Raw genomic sequence first — 20,120 nt, 5'->3', positions numbered from 1 at the left:
CAAAATCAAAAAAAATGAAATAAAATGATCAATTTTCTATATATAAAATTAAATAATTTTCAACTAAATACGATTATATACTTTAATCTATCTTGGTAGGTATAAATCAATTACTTCGTTTTTACCATGTTCTATTTGCATGCGAATTAATTTTCATATCCATATTTAAATAAAGATCTTATATTATTAACAGGTAAGTGAGCAATTTTAGCATTCCACCTTCACCTTCATATTCTAGTAGTCTTGGCCACAATAATTAAGCAATCATGGCACTTGTGGCACAAGCTTTATTAGTTTTATTTCAAATCTATTTTACACTAGGCAAGTATTTTTTATTTTAGTAAATTTTAAATTAATAATTTATATTTTTTAATGTGTTACAGCTGCACCATCCTTTATTAAAGGAAACAACCCTGTTCCCTTTATTGTAGGAGGTCAAAATGCCAGTATTACAGATTATCCCTATCAAGTTCAAATTCTCGTTGACAATGATCATACTTGTGGGGGCTCGATTGTGAATAATAAATTTATATTAACTGCTGCTCATTGCTTTGAATTAGTGTAAGTATGCTACATGATCTGTTTTTAATCAGATTAGACAGGGTGTTTGAAAAAAAAATTGCTTTTCGTGATTCGAATGAAATTGTGAAGGTAAAAGTTACTGTAAATGTGACATATTTTAGTATTAAAAACGTGTCGACAGATTCACAAAGGTCGTGTGTATGGATTATCACTGGAATATTTTTCTAAAAAAACATGTGCGCCACTGAGTTTTTTGTCTCGTTACCAAAATTATGTACGCTGTTTAATGTCGATTAAAAGTTGCATCTCGATATATTGACGATTTCGATCTTTTTGATGAGATAAACGTAGTTTTATTAATCACAATTAATAAATTATTTGTGTAAGGTAATTTATTATTAAATTTTATAACACTTGATGATCAGTGTTCCTACAGCAAATCCGAGAAAAAAAATAATGGCATTTAAGATAATTAGAAAAAACTTTTTTTTAAAGATCCATTAACTTTAAAACTATGCACTCATGTTTATAGGAACTTTTTTCATTCTTTGTGATGAGGAATCAATGAGTACCTATTTAATACCATAGTTAGTTAAAAACTTAAAAAAAATGAAAGGTTGCTCCTAGCCTTGAATTAAGGCAAATTATTAAAATCATCAAGGAGATTGATATTGAGAAAATATCAAGTGACAAGTTTTAATCGGCATTAAATGGCCTACACTATTGTGCTAATGAGAGAAAAAAGTCTGTGGCGCACAGGTAATTTTAGAAAAAATATTTCGGTGATAACCCATATGCACGTCCCTGGTAAATCTGTCGAAATAGTTTCTGTCCAAATACGAATTTTATTCTTCTCTTGTTTTTTGAAAGTACTGATCCAGGATTATATACCAATTAATCCAATTAGGATCACTAACCAGTTTAGTAATTTTTAAAACTAAAAGAATTTCGGAGTTCCATGGTCTTTAGTAATTTTGCTTACACAACCTTTGGGTCAGAAGTATCACTCACCGTTATCAGTGTGAAACAGTGATAGTTCGGACGGAAACGTTGTGTAAGCAAAATAAATAAAGACAATGGAAGTCCGAAATTCCTTTAGTTTTAATACTGAATCATTGTCTACAGTGTCTACCACATTCAAAGTAACGTTAATAATTTTTATTATGTTAAAAAATCCTAATATTAAGAATCAGATGATGAAGACATCATTTAAAAAAGCAAAAAGACTCAAACTCTCTGGAATTATCGAAATATATTTTCTCATATCTTAGGATTATGCAAAATGATCTGAAAGGAAGCCAAAAATGCAATAATATCCACTTATACTTTTTTGAGCCACCATATAGAAGTTAAAATATTTCCCTGAAATACATTTTCATAGATCTTTAGGTTTGCACTTAAATCAAAACTCTCAAGTTTTTTTTATTCTGGGAGCTACAGATGCCCGACGCTCTATTGCCAGACCCTGTATATTACGATACTATTTTGTTCCACGATTTAAATTATATAACAGTAAAATATTTAGTTTCCTAGAATCTTACCAGTGATTGTTTTTATATTTTAGAAATACTAGCCAAGTCACAATAAGAGCAGGATCGTCTTACAGAACAAGTGGCGGACAAATAATCCGGGCAGCAAACATAACTGTACATCCTAAGTTTGATTTATCAGTTGGCTTCGATAATGATGTAGCTTTAATTGAACTAGCAACCAATCTTGTAAGTACCTTGTAAGTACCTTCTTTACAGAAAAAAAAGATATAACAGTATTGCTATATTGCTATATTTAGTACATTAGCACAGTACGTATACCGACAATAAAAATTTGCAAGTGGTCAATGTAATGCCCCAAGTAACATTTTTGGACACATTTTAGGTAATCTTTCTAATAATTGTGTCTGTTTCTTGACACAAAATGGAAACGGTACGCCACAAAAATGTGGTACAAACACAAAAAAATGGAAACGGCTTCCTGAAATGTTCCGATGCGGAATCAAAACTTTTAGATGAAATGTTTCGAAACATTTTATGCAATTTGTGTCCAAGATGTTCCCGTTTTCAGCAGCCACTATTTCTAAATGTGAAGTAACAAAATACCAAAATAAAATAGTCTATGTCTGTGTATGGATTTCAAAATGAAAATAACCATCAACTATGTCGACCTCCGCCATAATTTTTTTGTCTTAAAATCTTTGTTTTTAGGTTTTCTCGCACAAAAAAATGTATGGCAAAAGTAAATTTATAAAAAATACTTGCATCGAACAAACTGTTTGTCGTAAATACTTGAATGTCAGTCAACTGTAGTGTATTCTATATTTACTTTCATAAACAAAAGATGTTATCGTGGAGACTATAATAAAAAAAAAAGAAAGAATTTAATGGGCAAGTCTACAGTAAGATTAGTCATGAGACATGACTAAAACATGACTACCCGTAGACACTCAGTTTTTCTGCCTTCCGGCTTCGTCAATACGGGAAGAATCAGCAACGATGAACTAGCGATCCTGAAAAAAAGGAAGGAGGGAAGCAAACGAGGCACAAGGCGCCATTTGCAGCCTGGTTAGGCAGTAAGCTACTGCCTAGTCTACGGGTAGTCATGTTTTAGTCATGTCTCATGACTAATCTTACTGTAGACTTGCCCAATAAATTCTTTCTTCTCTTTATTTTCATAGATATACGGTTCTGGTGTAGGGCCTATACCTCTCCCATCCAGTACAACCAGCTTTGTGGACGGTCAGTCTTCAATTGCTACAGGTTGGGGACTACTTGCAGACAACGGACCACTAGCTGACCAGTTGCAGGTATGCTAACCAGCTTATTAGCTAACCAGCTTTTAATTTTAGTTTCTTCCCAGGTAGTAACTGTTCCTTTGATTACAACACAATCTTGCCAAAAAACTCTCTATGGTACACAAATTACTAGCAACATGATTTGTGCTGGTGAAGGTGGAAAAGATACTTGCACTGTAAGTAGCATATCAGTAGATATAAGAAGCTTATATATTTTAGAACAGACTGGTTTGACTGAGATTTTAAAACCATTCTGAAGCAACCGAAAGAGGCATAGTTAAAACATTATGTCATCGAGCAATCACTATATGCAGTGATCAAGAATCTCTGAATTGTGAACTAAGTAATATTAAGACCGATTTGCTCTGCAATTTCTCTCGACAATATTATATCCAATTACAAGCCTGACTCACCAATGAGTCAGGCGAGCTTGAGGAGGATGCTTTCTGGCTATTTACGATTCCATACCGTGCTGGCAACTGTTACTCTTGGGTCGGTATTTACATGTGTGGAAGTAAATCGCATAGGGATCTTATTAAGTCGGAGTGAGAGAAATGCGACGGAGTGCTGTTGCGGAGTTGCCGGTACGCCTTTCCCTGTCAAGTAAAGTAAAATCACGATCGCAAACCGCTTATTTTTAATAGACTTTTTTTCGAAAAGATAACTAGATAAAATCATTAGAAATGTTTCTGAGCATCTGAAATGGAATTATAAGGATATCTTGAAGGTGTCATTTTTTTTATACCGAGCAAACGTCAGTAATCGCGACAATTTCAAAACTCAACTTTTTAACACATAACCCAATTTATTGCCATAACTCAAGAAACACTTTAGATATTGAAACTTTTTTTTTTTATTTTGGAGATAGGATCTTTTATAATATGTTTACATAAGAAAAATTCGATAAGGTTCTTTTTCCATCTATTTACTTTTAGAGTATAGCAATTTTCAGAAGTCGTGTAATTTTTTTATTGATAAAGATTTTCACTTACTGTCTACGAAGAAAATACAGCAGAAATATTAAGAAAGTTTTTGAAAAAACTACAATCAATTATTTCTAATAGATTTCGAGATATCGATTTTTGAATTCAGAGTTCTAATAGCCCGATCACTGTCGAAAACCAACTCAATTCCACTTATTTTTACCAAAAATGCAAGTGTTTCTAGTTTGCACTTAAAAATTTTCAAGCTATAGGGAAAATTACGACTCGTTAATAAATAAACTTTATTATTATTCTCTGCTACATTCAAAGTAACCCTGTAGAAAGCCTCACAAATATATTTTTTTTAATTATTAAATGTGACTATTAAATAATTGTTTCCTAAATATTTTTGAAATATTTAAATGTTTTATTTTTTTCAGGGCGACTCTGGTGGCCCTCTTGTGTCAAATGGTGTACAACTTGGAATCGTGTCCTGGGGTGGGGTTTGTGGCAGTGCAGTTACTCCAGGCGTATATGCAAAAGTTACCGAGCTCTTACCTTTTATTAATAGTATAGTCAAGTTATAAAAATATACATATTGATATTCTTCATATTTTGATATGTAGAAAACTTCCTTAAGTAATAATATTACAAATATGCATAACATAATTGTTTCATTTATTTAATTTTGAGCTTATACATATACATTCTTCATTAGCGCTGAATAAAGAGGATAAAATAAAGGTCATTCTACAGTGTGGTCATTTTAGTGTGCAACATATGGGATTTTTTTTTATTTATTGTACTACCAAAATTCTAATATTGCCAAAAGTTGGTGCATCTTCGATAATCATATTAGGTGGATTTAGAATGGTACAAGAGTAAAGTACCCTTATTTCAAAAAAATCAGCAAACTGTCATTAGGAAAAGTTGTTTAGAATTAAAATATATTTACAACGTGTATATTACATGCCAGTGAGGTCAGTGGCGCCAGCGAAGGACTGGCGTGCCAGTGGCCGTAAAAACACATATCATATATAATTTTATATATTAATTCATTATAATAAAATTAAATCATAAAAATATTGTAATTATACATTCCTGCGGTATAAGTGAAAAGTTTTGTTCCAAAATATCTACTATAACCCGTGTTCAAATATTAATTCTGTGGAATATATATCAATATAACATAAAACGAGATGTAATTACCGAAATATCATCGTAATAACAGTTATTTTAAAAACGTCTAGGTTTACTTATTTCACTGAGATTTATGAAAAAAAACCTTTGCCTCTGGTACAGATACCGCCACGTTTTGGAAATAGCTCAAAACAAAACAAAATTGAACGAGGCAACAAAAAACGCCAAAAAATCGCTTCTCGCCCTCCTCACGAGTAGTTTTCGGGGGCGCTTTTAAGTATCTCGAGGCAAACCGAGGCGGGTCCAGACAATTGGAAATAAATCGAAATGCGTTCAAAGTTGGGCGACGAAATGCGACCTTGACATGTTTCGAATTGTTTCTGGTACACTGTTATAGACTAGAGTGCCAAACAAAAAATATTATAATTAATTAGTTTGCAAAGATAATTGAAAAAATGTATCTCAAAATTTATTTGAAACTTTTAGCTAAGTATGATTAAATGATACCAACAGTATCAACCACCGATAAGTAGCGACGGTAATGAAATAAAAATATTATAAAAAATAGGAAGCATTACCTTTTTTAACCCAGTTAAATATATTTCCATTCAATAAAGATTATGCAAGTTAATCCATATTTGAAATTAAATAGCTATCAATCAATTAATTCTTTTTTAAAACTTTTTACTTAGGCGTGGATTAATATTAATATCTATATCGAAGCATATATTCTATATTAATAAAAGGCAATGAACATATTTTTTACATTTTACTTTCATTTTTGAGCCCTGGCTGTTAAAAATAAGAAAGTAAAAATGGCACTTGTTGTACGAGCATTTTTAATTTTATTTCAAATATATTTTGCTTTAGGTTTGTACTTTTTGATTATAATTTAATCTTTTAGTAAATACCTCTTTGTATTTTTTTATATTTTAGCTACGCCACCGTTCGTCAGAGGAAACATTGTTCCGTTTATAGTAGGGGGTAATGATGCCAATATTACAGATTATCCATATCAAATTGAAATTCTTGTTGACAATGACCATACTTGTGGTGGATCTATTTTGAATAATAAGTTTATATTAACCGCTGCCCATTGTTTCTTGTCCATGTAAGTTTAATTGATACATTATAGGCTTGGTGAATTTCGGTTGATTTGAAAAAATTCCGACCGCAACGCTGTATACGGCAGAAATCAGAAATTTTTGCTATGTATTTTACGCCGCGCCACGTCGCGCCGTCCCGGTTATAGTTCATGTTAATCGCATTAAAATAATATTGAAATCGTGAATAATATTGAGAACTATGTATTATGGTTATTTATAGGATTTGTTTGAAAATTTGGATTTTTGTATAAAGGCACATTTTTTTTGCATTTGCATATGTAATTTTATAAAAGTGTTGAAACTCATAACTCATAATAGGTTAAATATAACTTCTATGGATATTTATACGTGATCGTTATTATATTTTAGAAATACTAGTCAAGTAACAGTAAGAGTAGGGTCGTCTTATAGCACAAAAGAAGGAGAAGTAATCCAAGCAGCAAATATAACTTCACATTCTGGTTTTAATCCATCAGTCAATTTTAACTACGAAAATGATGTAGCTATAGTTGAATTGGCGACCAACCTTGTAAGTATTTGACGAGGAATCTTTTAAAACAAATGAGTAATTGTCATGTTAATTTATTAATATAACCATGTAACCCCAGCTTATTTACTACCAGCTGGGTTTCTTCGCTTCTTAGCGTTTCATACATCAAAAAGACAAACATGAAAATATCGTTGAATTTTTCCTATAAATCAAATCGCGTTTCTATGTTAATATAATTTAGTTTTCATTTTTTGATAGATTGCTATTGATAAAATTTTAATTCACGTCATATTTTTGAAATGTTACAGAAGCACAATAGTTATTTGTGTAACTAGTGCAAAAAGGACATATTTGTTGCACGACGCATGAGTTTTGCAGCTCAAGACGAAGTGGAGTGCAACAAATATGCTTTTTGCACATGTTGCACATAACATTTTTTCTACGATTGAATTGATATTCTTATTTAAATGTTTATTAAAAAGTTTTTACAGTAATTCATAGAATAATATTACTACTATCAATGACACTATAATCAATTATTCTTATTTTTTTAATAACTTTTTTTGGCCGACCATACCAATAGGTATGGTAGGCTATTAGTATCGGCAAAAAAAAAAATTTTAATTTCACTCAAAATGAGTTATTTGGGTCATAAATGACCTAAATACAAAATATTTTCATGGTGTCTGTCTGTCTGTAACACGATAACTCAAAAACCGCTGAACCGATTTTAACCAAATTTGGCACAAAAATACTGCGTCACCCGAGAATCTGGCCATTAGTTTTTGATGGGGGTGGGGGGTTGGTAAGGGGGTATGGGAGGGGGTTAAAAATTTTAAAAAATCGTAACTCCAAAATTACAGTAGCTAGCGAAACGCGGTTTTCAAATTAAGATTAGGAATAATATTTGCAACAAAATTTGTAATAACATCAAAATCAGTCAAAGTCGCAGTTTTCGAGATATTAACATATTTTAGTATGGGCGGCTATACGTGCCTCCCGGCGCCAATTTTTTTGAGTTGGTTTTAATTATTTTTTTCTCATAGCAACTGTTAAAATTGCTTTATATCTATCAAAAATAGTACTTTAACCGCAAGGGTAGGTTAAATGCAAAAAAAAACAGTGCAAAGAAATTTTACGACATCTGGGTTTAAAATTTTTGACTTTTTCGGTTTGTAACCGCTACATGACTACTAGGAGCTATATCTACAAAGTTTAGATGTTGCTATACTACTACGGAAATTTAAACGGTATAGCTTATCCTTAACGTTGAAATATCAATGTTTTCATTGACCAGTATTGTACTTTTTAGCATTGAATAGTATGGCCATAAACAGGACGGCTGCCTTTTCTTTGATTTTTCTAGTGTCCGTTTAGGTTTAACGCAGAAGTGTTTAGGAAAAATAACTATTTTATTTTGTAGATTTTCTTGCATTTTTGGAAATATATTTTATTTCATACTTTTTCATGTTTACAGACCTACAGTGCTGGTGCAGCCCCCACAGTACTTCCATCCAGTACTACTACTTTTGAAGACGGTCAGGCTTCAAACGCTACAGGTTGGGGACTACTTACAGATAGTGGACCATTATCTGAACGACTACAAGTATATCTATTACAATAAAAAGAAGCACAGCCCTTAATTTAGATATTGTTCTAGGTGGTAACCATACCTCTTATTACTACGGAAACTTGCCAGGCACAAACTATTTATAGCACACAGGTTACCAGCAAGATGTTTTGCGCTGGCGAGGAAGGAAAATCAACTTGTACTGTAAGTAGTGCATCATTATTATCGTCTGTGCAACGAAAGTATGATTTAGATAGACCTATAAATAAAGATTAAGGAAGGAGTATAATGATGTCCATTGTCTATGTATTCATGCAAGGTAGACGGATAAAGGTGGGAATCCTTGACAGTTTTGTTTGACGATTCATTTGACACATTTGAATTTGATTTGAAATTTTGTGGATTTGTCAGTCTTTACTGAGCTTATTTTATGTTATTTGTTGTTTATTCTACTACTGATAGTTGTTTAAAGGTAGTAAATCTAGAAGTAAATTGTAGCCGAACTTAAATTAACTTGATGATAACGTGATGCTATTGCCATTTATCGAAAATATTATTTATAGTTCGTTCAGTGGCGGATTAAGACATATTTGCACCCTAGGTTACTAAAAATTGAGTAATTCTCCTTTTTTTGCCTATTTTCATAGTCTTTTTTTTTTAAAATTGCACTTTTAAGCACAAACAGTTCTTTTAAGAACTAAATTTTCGAGTTTTTGTATTGCATTTCTTGAAATTGTGTATTGAAAATATGCCGAAGCATTTAAACAGTCGAAGCAACGAGCTTGTAGCCCTTGGCTGCAGTCAGAAAAACCATTTTTGCCCTTGGCTGCAGTCAGAAAAATAAGTTTAATTGATAAGCACATTATACAACTTTCAAAGTTTGTTTTTATTCAATTCTGTAATTATTAGTTTGTGCATTAATAGCACCCTCTTACGTGTTATTACCTTACGTGTTATACTTATGGCGTTTGTAAGATTTACATCAATAAATAAATAACCCATAATAACGCTCATAATAATCTTCATAGTGGACTAGTTTTTGCCAATATGCAATAAGTAAAATAAGCTATAAAACAAATAATCACTAAAATATTAGTTATTACATTAAAAATAAAACGTAAAACTCTTTAAAAAATGATATAATAAATATCTTGTTTGTCAATTTTAAATTAAGATTCATCTCATAAATCCATCACAATCTGGCAGCGTTGTCGCCATCGCTTGTCACTCACAGCTTATCACGTGCATCGGAAATTGTTTTGCGATTACCCTAGCTAGGGCTTTGCGTCGCCAATATTATCATCGATTGTCATTCCCAGCGGTTTTTGAAGCCTTTTTTTCTCGTATTGTGTAATTCAGTTAAATAAATAATATTATCTTTTTTAGGGTGATTCTGGTGGCCCTCTTGTCTCCAATGGCGTGCAACTTGGCATCGTGTCCTGGGGCGGTACTTGTGGCGGCGCACGTACTCCAGCCGTATACGTCAAGGTTTCGGAGTACTTGCAATTTATCGATGATGTAATCAGTCAATCAAAATTAGCATACTCTAACATACTGTAATATGTAGATTAAATATAATATTAATACAGTAATTATTCTTTTATTTATTGACTAGTTTTTTTCTGGCGACTTCTTCCGCATAAAATTCGAATTTTATTAATATAAAGTGTGATATTTACTATAGCACCTAATGGCAATATTAGAAACAATAACTAAAGAATACAAGGACAAATAACACCCCAGACCAATTTGTTACCATTCTTCCAAACAGGGTCGTGGCACATATTTTTCTTAACATAGCCGCTTGAAGCGATATTTAGATTTTTGATTAATGTTTTGACTACGCCTATGGTGTCCGTGGTAGTACCATACTAATTATTTATGAAAAATACGTATTAAAATGTTAACAAAAGGTACAAAACTAGTATAGACGCCAGAAAAATAATTATCGAATTCAATAATAAAAAACGCTAAAAAGGTGGAGTGGACTGTTTATTTCCCCATGAAACATAACTCCTGGCTCTTTCTTATCATTGCGCCTTTTACACTTAAAAGCTGAACAAATTACTATTGTATTAAAGTTTATACAAAGTTCCCTACACACAACAAACAACAAACTATTAAACATCACTAAAATTGTCGCTGATGACCAGCTGATGACTCATTCGTTACTTCCAAAAAAATGGCGTCTAACGTCACAAATTCTGCTATAGCCCGTATATGGGCGTTACGTGCCCTTGTATTCTTTAGTCATTGATATTTAAAAGTACCTACAGAGTACCTATTACATGTGTCTAGTTGTAATTGATAGTCGATGAATAAATGTTTGACAGAGTTTAACCTAACCGGGTTTTATTTTATTGGTCTTCTGGTATTTATTTTTTTATAATATCTTTATAAATTATAGCCTATATGTTATTCTGATGTATAAGCTATATTATTGTAAAGTTTCATTAAAATCCATTCAGTCGTTTTTGCATGAGAGACTGTCAAAGATCCATACATCCAAACAAACTTTATATTCTATAAATATTAGTTAAGGATAACGATCATTGGCGTAGTCACGGTAAGGCAACGTAGCACAGTTGCACCATTCTAGCGGGTGGCTGCCCCTAGAGGTAGTTCAAATCAAAATTCAATTAACAAGATAACCTTTTAAGATAACATATTTTTTGTCTATTGATATGATAATATTAAGTGGAATTGAGCACATCGTTATGCGTTTAAAAATAATAATAATACATGTTGAAAAGCAAGGAAATAAACTACTTCTTCTATGCAAGTGTCTATGTTGAAGCTTTCACTTTATCGGCACTTTTTTGTTGCCCATTGACAGCAGCAAAAAACAAATATGTATACATATAATACTTCGGTTAACTCATATTAATTGACTAGTATCATAGATAAGAGAGTAGGATAGTTTGGACGCTTCCTAACTTAAAACAAAACCTCTATTTCGCGCCATCTGTCGGTTTGAAAGTATACTACCCTAGATGCTTTCAACGGTTTTTTTTATTTTATATTTAGTTTGGTTTGGTTTTAGTTAATAAATTAGTAAGTCAGGTTTTATAATCTCCGGTAAACTAAAGAGTGGCAGTAAAACTTTATATTTTCTATACAAAATGTTAAGTTAAACTACCACTTCTCAAGCGAACCGAAAAGTTTAAGACTGGATGTTAACTGCTTTTTTTTTAAACACCAATACAGGTGAAAGAAACAAACATCCATTAGATTTAGTTAGCAAGAACTACCAACGCGATTCATGAAACCATGCTTCCATTAGTAAACAAAAAAAAAAAATTTTAATTTTTCTTCTTCTAAATACAATTTTTTCAACTGCATTAAGACACACCTGTTTTTTTATTAGAAATTCGCAAACGGCTAAGTATTCAATACAGGCAATATTTTTTTAAATTTCTCTGGTTAAAACAAGTTCTGGTTCCATTCGTTTGCATGCAACGTCGCTTATTTATTTGTCTTTAATACGGTCCTGTACTGTTGACCTATACGGATCCTGTATTAACCGTATGTTTTACGCGATTTTCCCTCTTCTTCTTTGCTGTCTGACCACTAAACATTACCAAAAACTCATGTTTCATTATATTTCAAATAAAAAAGATAGTAGATATTACATATCAATTATCAAGAAAAAGACTAAAACAAAAGAGTTATTTTTCCAGTAGTCGGACACTCGTCCGACTACTAGACTTAAAGCAAAACTATATACGAGTTTATCGGACACCTAGATTTAACATTAAAATATTATAAAGTATAATTTTTTGTTATTTGAAATAAAAGTATAGACTATTCTACATACACGTCAAGTTATAAGAACTTCATAAATTAGATACAACATTTTTATCTTACCTTGCAAACTATCTCACCTCCATGTTTAACAGGCAAAAATTAGGAAGCACAAACATGTGGTCACCTTCCCGAATTTTTAATGGTTTCAGGGTGACAATTTAGGTAAAGAAAATATTATAGAACAAAGCGGAAGAGTTTTTTTTATATTATTTTCATATTTTTAACTTATTTTCCAATAAATACGTTTTTTTTCGACCACTGGTGTATACTACTGGCATATTTACCCTAACCCTAATCGAGATTCTACTGTATTAACAAATCGATTTTGATCTAAATTAATTTTAATTAATTAATTAATTTTATTTTTAGCATTCGTGTTAAATAAAGGTTTAAAAATAAAACAAATAAATATAAAATTTAATACTGTTCGAATTCAATATTCAATTACTTTAGGGATATATCTCTAAAACAAATATTAGATACTTTGTAGTTAGATAATAGGTAAATTTAAACACCAGATGTCGGTTTATATCGTTAATCCTTATGCATTAATATCTTATCTTTATAATCCATCTGCAATGTGACTCTTTAATCTTAATCTAAATCTTATCCAGACATCTTAACAAATCTTTAAATTATTTAATTTACCGATATTGTATAATATTAAATATGAGTGTTTATTGACATTGTGTACTCGTAATCTGAAAATTACGCTAAAGTAATAATACATTTTAACTTTTGTGATAAAAATATTAAATTGTCAGTTAATATATTAATTTATGTGTGTGTTTTAATACTTTCTTATACATTTTATATATTTTGTGACCTTTATAGTAATATATTTAGAATGATTGAGCGAAGTGGTTGATAACACCTTATTTCTAACTTATTGTGTATCGTATGATCGAAAAAAAAACGGAGTCAAAGACAGCTGGAGAATGACGGTTTGATGACAATTTTAGCGAGGTCAAACCGTAGACGCCATTTACTAAAAATTGACACAACACTTAATACTAATTATGGATAGATTAAAAGAGGTTAGAATGTTTTCAGTCACACAAATCTATTTCCAAAAAATACTTTTTCTCAAATTTTAAACAACGCCATTTAAAAATAATTTTTACTGTTAATTTAAAAATCAATTACATTCTTCTTAAGTTCAAATGACAGTACGTGCCATTAAAAAAAATTGGCGCCGGGAGGCACGTATAGCCGCCCATACTAAAATATGTTAATATCTCGAAAACTGCGACTTTGACTGATTTTGATGTTATTAGAAACTAGGTTTTTCCCGCGACTACGTTCGCATTACACCTCGAATAGTTCATGCATTGATTTAAATGATTTACTTTGTATATAGAGCTAGTGAGCCTTACAAATGCCCTATTTAAACTATGTTTTTAAGAGTTTTAGAGCTACTCGTATTTCATATGAAAGTTATCAATTGTCGATTTTCTGGATATTATACAGGGCAAGTCTTGAATAAGTGCAAATATTTTCAGGGCTGGTAGATCTCGATAAAAAACCATATTTTCTCTTTACCGTTTTTAAATAACTCCAAAATAACTAAGTTATTTTACTTTAAAAATTTCCAAAAAAAATATTTTTTGCTTAAATTTTGAGAACCACTGCAGCTTTTCGGGTTTTTCTGTCTTGTAAATTTAATCTACTACATATCTATGTTGCCATATTATCAAGAAATTATGGTTTTTAACTAAAAACTAAAAAAAATCCAAAAGGTTTTTCAAAAAATTCCAAATTTCCAAAAAAAATGGAGGGTCAAATATACCTACAACCGCTAAGAATAATTGCATTTATTTAAGACTCGCTCGACAAAAAATTTGTATATTGTTATTTTTGACTTATTACATATTTTTTACTTAAAATTTATAAAAAGCCATCAATATTCCAATTTCAAGAGCATTTTTATTCTCTTTAAATATTATTATCTACTTAAGAAAATTCGAAAATTTAAAAACCGTTTTTTATTTTTTCATCGCCTGTATATGACTTTATGACCCACTTTGTATACCAAAAATAAAACTTTTGATTAGAGCCGTCTGAAATAAAAAACCTTAATAATTCTAGAAGTTATCGAAATCAAAGTATTTCAAAGAAGTTCAATTTTGGCCACAAAATGTTTTTGAAATCTTGCTTTTTTTAACACTTTTTTTCAATTTTTCTAACTACTTCCATTGACTGAAACTAATTATGTATGGTTGGATAGAGGGTGGATGGCGATCTTCCAGGGCGGTTTTTTATTTCTTATTTATATATAGATTATTTTCGAAATCGAACCAAAGTCAATTTCAAAGAAATTTTGCAAAATCTGAAAAAATAAAATCTCTCCAAAATAATCAATAGTGAAATGATTATTTACCCTCTATAGATAGAACCCCTACCTATGGTCCAATATAAACTGTATTACTAAAATAAATAGTTTTGAAACATGAAGTTTTTTCAAATTAATATTTGAAATTTTCAATTGTCGCTTTACTTAATATACTCCCTTGATATATTTTTTTAAATTTTCATCTCTTTTTTTGGTTTATTAAGAGCACTAATACTCCATTTATAGTTATTTTTTATTCCTTGAAGGATAATTGAAGAAGAAATATAGAAGTTTATATTATTGATGTGTCACTAAATAAACCCTTGTATAAAATTTTATACTGCTAGATGTTATAGTAATGCATTTTCGTACAGCAAACTTTCATTCCCTATTCTACTCCCTAAGATTATAAATTTCATAAAATCGCTTTATCCAAATAATTAACTCATGTCTTTTAAATGATCCTTTGTGCCAATTTTTTTATGTGTATAATCCAGAGGTCACCAAGTTTTATATAAATTTTTACTAACTTTACCCATTTGGTTGATGAATTTCAAAAATCTCTTCTAATTCTTTTTGTAGGATTTCATTCTTCTAGACCACATAGTAAGGAATTTTCATACAACAAATTGTTCCGACATAATTTTACTCTCTAAGAGGATGAATTTCCGAAAATCGCTTTGTGTAGCTAATTCACTAATGTCGTTTAAACGAACCTTTGTTCTAATATTTATGTATCTAAAGCTGGCTGTATGAATTGATCCATAAATTATCTAAAAACTTTAATACAATAATATAGACAAATAATTTATTTCTGGAGGTATTGTGTGTAGATGTTTTTCAGGTATGTTTTAATATTTAGACGATTTACACAAAGAAATAGCCATTCAACAATTTAAAAATACTTCATAACAAATCTAGACATATATACCTTTCATTTAAAAAAAAACCGCGTTTCGCTAGCTACTGTAATTTTGGAGTTACGATTTTTTAAAATTTTTAACACCCTCCCATACCCCCTTACCAACCCCCCACCCCCACCAAAAACTAATGGCCAGATTCTCGGGTGCCACATTATTCTTGTGTCAAATTTGGTTAAAATCGGTTCAGCGGTTTTTGAGTTATCGTGTTACAGACGGCAGACAGACAAACAGACAGACACCACGAAAATATTTTGTATTTAGGTCATTTATGACCCAAATAACTCATTTTGAGTGAAATTAAAAAAACTTTTTTTTGCCGATCCTAATAGCCTACCATACCTATTTTGGTATGGTCGGCTAATAAAGAAGGGTAAAGTTAATTTAGTTAGTTATTTTCAAAAATAAAGTTATCTCTACTACCTATCTGCTATTAAAGGGTAACAAAAATATGACTAAATAACCCAATCTAGCCATTCTGCATTGATCACTGCATGTTTATTATCATTTCAAAAGGTCAACTACAAATAGATGTATTTTACGAAACCTGAATTTCTACGCTAAAACAGAACTGTAAAGTTCTAAGAAAAACTAGTTAATATAGCTTAAAACACTGTTATTTCCGTCATGTTTTACGTAAAAAACGTTTTTTTAAATGGCACTGGGAAAAAAATAGATTTGCTTCTAGACAAAATTTTATCTTTGCGGGCCAATTTTGGGACAGTTTCAAAGTTGCCTTACGAATTGTTTAGTATGTATCCTAGCCTGAATATCATTTTGTACTGAAGTTGGATATGGTAATTGAAGTATTCTTTTTAAAGAAGTTATTTAGTCTATTGTATAGGTGAATTTTAATTATTTAGTGCTTAGCAAAAGTACACCTAATGTCAGTAACGGCGTTTACCCAGATCACGGAATTAGAAGAGATTAAAGAGGAAACAAGGATATTTTAGAGTTATGAAATCCCCAAAATTAGGATGCACATACGATCGCCATCTTTTACTTAAGAATAATAATTTTTCATGCGAAATTATTGATGAATATGGATATACAGGGTGGTCCGAACTGTATTCCGGAAACTTCGGCAGCATATTCTACAGATAGAAATAAGTAAAAAAGTTCGTATAAATGTATGTCCTAAAATGCTTAGTTTCGGAGATACAGGGTGTAGAAGTTTCATTTTTATATCGATTTTCTCTAAATAATTTCTGAACTTCAATATTTAGATGAAAATTGGTGTCTGGGAGTTTTTTGACATGAGAAATTTGGGATTTTGATGTTAATATGACTCCTATTTGTAGGGGGCGGTATCTACATGTGTTTTAACTGTTTTGAAGAGTAATAACTTTTCATCCGTACCTGTATAAAACAACTGAGTGCAAAACTATACATTTCCGTGTTTTTTTACGTAGAAAATGTCTCTTGGTAAAAATCGCTACGAGCAACTACGAGCTACGAGCCTCAAGATATTTAGAATGGGAACAGTCGATACATATCATTATTGACAAAAAATAAACGTGTTGTGTATATAGATAGTTATTTGACTAAAATGATAAATTTGGGAACTTTTTATTTTTTTAAATTAGTAAAGTAAATTAAAATTAGTAGTTTTTAATAGTTAGTTAATTATTTTTAATTATTTTTTGAAAAATGATGATAAAACAGTTTCTGTTGAACTTTTGGCACCAAAACATTTGAAATTTATGATATCGGTCTAATAACTATTTAGTCAACATGTTTAATTTATGTCAATGACGACAGGTATTGATAATTTCGATTCCAAATATCTCGAGAACCATAACTCGTAGCGATTTTTACAAAGAGACTGCTTTTTTGTAAAACACGTTGTAAATGTCTATTTTTTTACTCGGTAGTTTTATACAGGTACGGGCGAAAAGTTATAACTCTTCAAACAAGTTAAAAATATCTAGGTGGCGCCTTCTACAAGTAAGAGTCATACTGACATCAAAATCAAATTTCTCATGTCAAAAAACTCCTACAGACACCAATTTTCATCCAAATATTGACGTTACTTCAAAAATTATTTGGAAAAAATAAAAATAAAAATGAAACTTCAACACCCAGTATCTCCTAAACTAAGCATTTTGGGATATACATTTATACGAACTTTTTTACTTATTTTTATCTGCAGAATATGCTGCCGAAGTTTCCCGAATACAGTTCGGACCACCCTATTCGATACTTAAATGTATGCGCAAATGTACTAAGTCCAACTTTTCCAATTTGTGGTGAATCTCAAAAGAAATTTTGTATCTTGCACAATTACAACACCAAGACGATATTCGTTTGTTTTTGGATCACTAGTTGTACTCTAATATGTTAGGCGTAGTTTTAAAAAAGCTGGGAGCACATAGAACAACGTAAACAAAAAAAATGTTTGTTTTTTTACAAAATTGTTGGACATAGAACGTCAAAGACGACGTCTTTGGACATAGTTTGGACCTATGGTTTGGACATAGAACGTCATTTTTGGACATAGAACGTCAAAAATCAAGCGATGTTTCGCGAATATTAAAAAAATTCAGGGAGACAAACGAGGTTACAGACTGGCCTGGACGAGGTAGAAAGAAAGTTACTACTGCTGTGCAAGACCGTCAAATATCCCTAATTGCACGACGCAATCCCTTGCTTTCTAGTACTGCTATTAAAAATGAATTAGCTCGCCTTGAAGGAGTAAATGTTTATAGAAAGACCATAGCAAGAAGACTCCATGACAGAGGATTACATTTAAGGAGGCCTCTACGTGTTCCGAAGCTTAATTTACAGCACAAAATTACGCGACTACAATGGGCTACAAAGGAGATGAGAGCAAATGGACCTAATTGGAATTTTGTCATGTTTAGTGATGAAACAAAAATAGGCCTAGTGTCAGACTCGCGACGAACTTTGGTCTGGAGAGTCTTCCAGATGAGAAGAGCTTGAATGCAGCTCAACCCAGTGTCCCGTTTCAAGGGGGAAGCATTATGGTATGGGCAGGTATAATGCCCGGAGCTCGAAATCCTCTTGTTTTTATTGATGGCACAACGACAGGTGCCTCAAATCTTAGGGACGTTTTAGAGCCTATTGTGCGTCCATTTCGAGGGTCAGAGGGCGATGAATTTGTTTACATGGACGATAATGCTCCTCCCCATCGCACTTTAGCGGTTCGCGAATTTTGTGAGGAAGAGGGTATAAGAAAACTGTGGTGGCCACCGATGTCTCCCAATATGAATGTGATCGAGCATGCTTGGGACATGCTAAAACGCCATATTGCCAAAAGGAATGATCCCCCCGTATCTTAAATGAATTGAAAATTGCTGCGCGCGAAACATGGGAAGCCATTCATTAATTGTGAGCATGCCACGTCATTTCCCAGCTTGCATTGAATCTTGAGGAGGCAATAATGACTATTGGTTGTGAGAAATAATTAAAATTGTTTTCAATATTTTCTGTTTAAAATGAAATTTGTTTTTTTATATTAGTTAGTCGTGTAGTAAGCCAAATATGTCCAAAAATATAAAAAGAATCATATTAGGTCCAAAATAAAATAAAAATATCGTTGTATGCAATCATTTTGACCATGTGTGTATTTCTACAATTTAACTATATACAATAATACACCCACAATTATTTATCTAATAACAACAAACTAATTAGTTAATTTGATTTATATTATCATGTAACAGGCCCCCTTAAATAATTCTGATCACTTTAATAGCACTTTTATCATAAAATATATATTTCTTCCTGCTGATGTCCGTTTTGTCCACGTACTTCTATCCAATATGTATTCACTAAACGCCGCGCCGCACGGTGGGGTATTAGCATGAAAAAGGTGATCGAAATTCGAAAAAGCAAATGTGTTTAAGATTTCCCAAAAAAAGATAAATGATAAGTTAAATCATGTCTGCAATGAATGGCGTTGCTATGGGTGTGTTTAGTTGCATTCATTTGTTTCAACGAAACGTCAAAGTTGTTACTTCTCACAGATATAAGAGGTAAATGGCTAAATTTTATGTCTAAATTATAAATTGTTTTTGTTCTTGTGCTCTTTTTACGTTTATATTATTGTTTTGATTGAAAATGGCTCAGCAAGCTGCAGGTATGTATTCTACGAAAACGTATTATTAATTTTGATATTCTCTATACTAACGATTTTTTTGCAACTAAAAGTTAGGCGTTCAGAAAATTTGATTAAATTAGTGACATTTTTATTATACTTAGAGATTCAGTTGCGTATTTCGAAGAATTCAGCATATTGTCTATATACATTTTACTTAGTAAACATTGGGCTTTCATACAGTAAAATAAAATACTGCGACTTTTTGCGACTTTGCTGATAAAATGAGAAAAACATTCTTGGTTTCCTCTAATTTGCCAATCAGTGATATACTAATGCGAGGTGTAAACCGCGATGGAATTGTTGTGTACAAAGCGATCGCATTAGTGCCATTAGCAGTATAACACAATTTGGCATTATTAGCGACTTTAGTGGTATGGGCATTGCTCGCGGATCAGTCGT

At 31.5% G+C, this 20,120-nt stretch overlaps 1 protein-coding gene across 1 annotated transcript; it reads left to right on the top strand.

The window, feature by feature from the left end:
• Window positions 1–172: 172 nt before the first annotated feature.
• Window positions 173–10,106, top strand: LOC115879709 (transmembrane protease serine 9-like). The gene is made up of 11 exons (XM_030896667.1): window positions 173–321; window positions 384–561; window positions 2,087–2,240; window positions 3,194–3,322; window positions 3,376–3,486; window positions 4,674–4,818; window positions 6,310–6,484; window positions 6,849–7,008; window positions 8,447–8,575; window positions 8,630–8,743; window positions 9,926–10,106. The coding sequence occupies exons 1-11, from the start codon at window positions 267–269 to the stop codon at window positions 10,097–10,099; spliced, it is 1,524 nt and encodes a 507-aa protein (XP_030752527.1). The 5' UTR covers window positions 173–266; the 3' UTR covers window positions 10,100–10,106.
• The last annotated feature ends 10,014 nt before the right edge of the window (window positions 10,107–20,120 follow it).

Source organism: Sitophilus oryzae, unplaced genomic scaffold (genome assembly GCF_002938485.1).
Source record: "Sitophilus oryzae breed Bouriz unplaced genomic scaffold, Soryzae_2.0 scaffold_1586_pilon_pilon, whole genome shotgun sequence".
Taxonomy (NCBI): Eukaryota; Metazoa; Arthropoda; class Insecta; order Coleoptera; family Curculionidae; genus Sitophilus; species Sitophilus oryzae.
This window is presented reverse-complemented; position numbering and strand designations above follow the sequence as displayed.

Excerpts from the sequence above, each read along its gene's own strand:
- LOC115879709 (XM_030896667.1), top strand. The coding sequence starts at position 267 with ATGGCACTTGTGGCACAAGCTTTATTAGTTTTATTTCAAATCTATTTT. Across the intron at positions 3,487-4,673 it reads GTGGAAAAGATACTTGCACT|GGCGACTCTGGTGGCCCTCT; the intron begins GTAAGTAGCATA and ends TATTTTTTTCAG. Across the intron at positions 7,009-8,446 it reads TTGAATTGGCGACCAACCTT|ACCTACAGTGCTGGTGCAGC; the intron begins GTAAGTATTTGA and ends TCATGTTTACAG.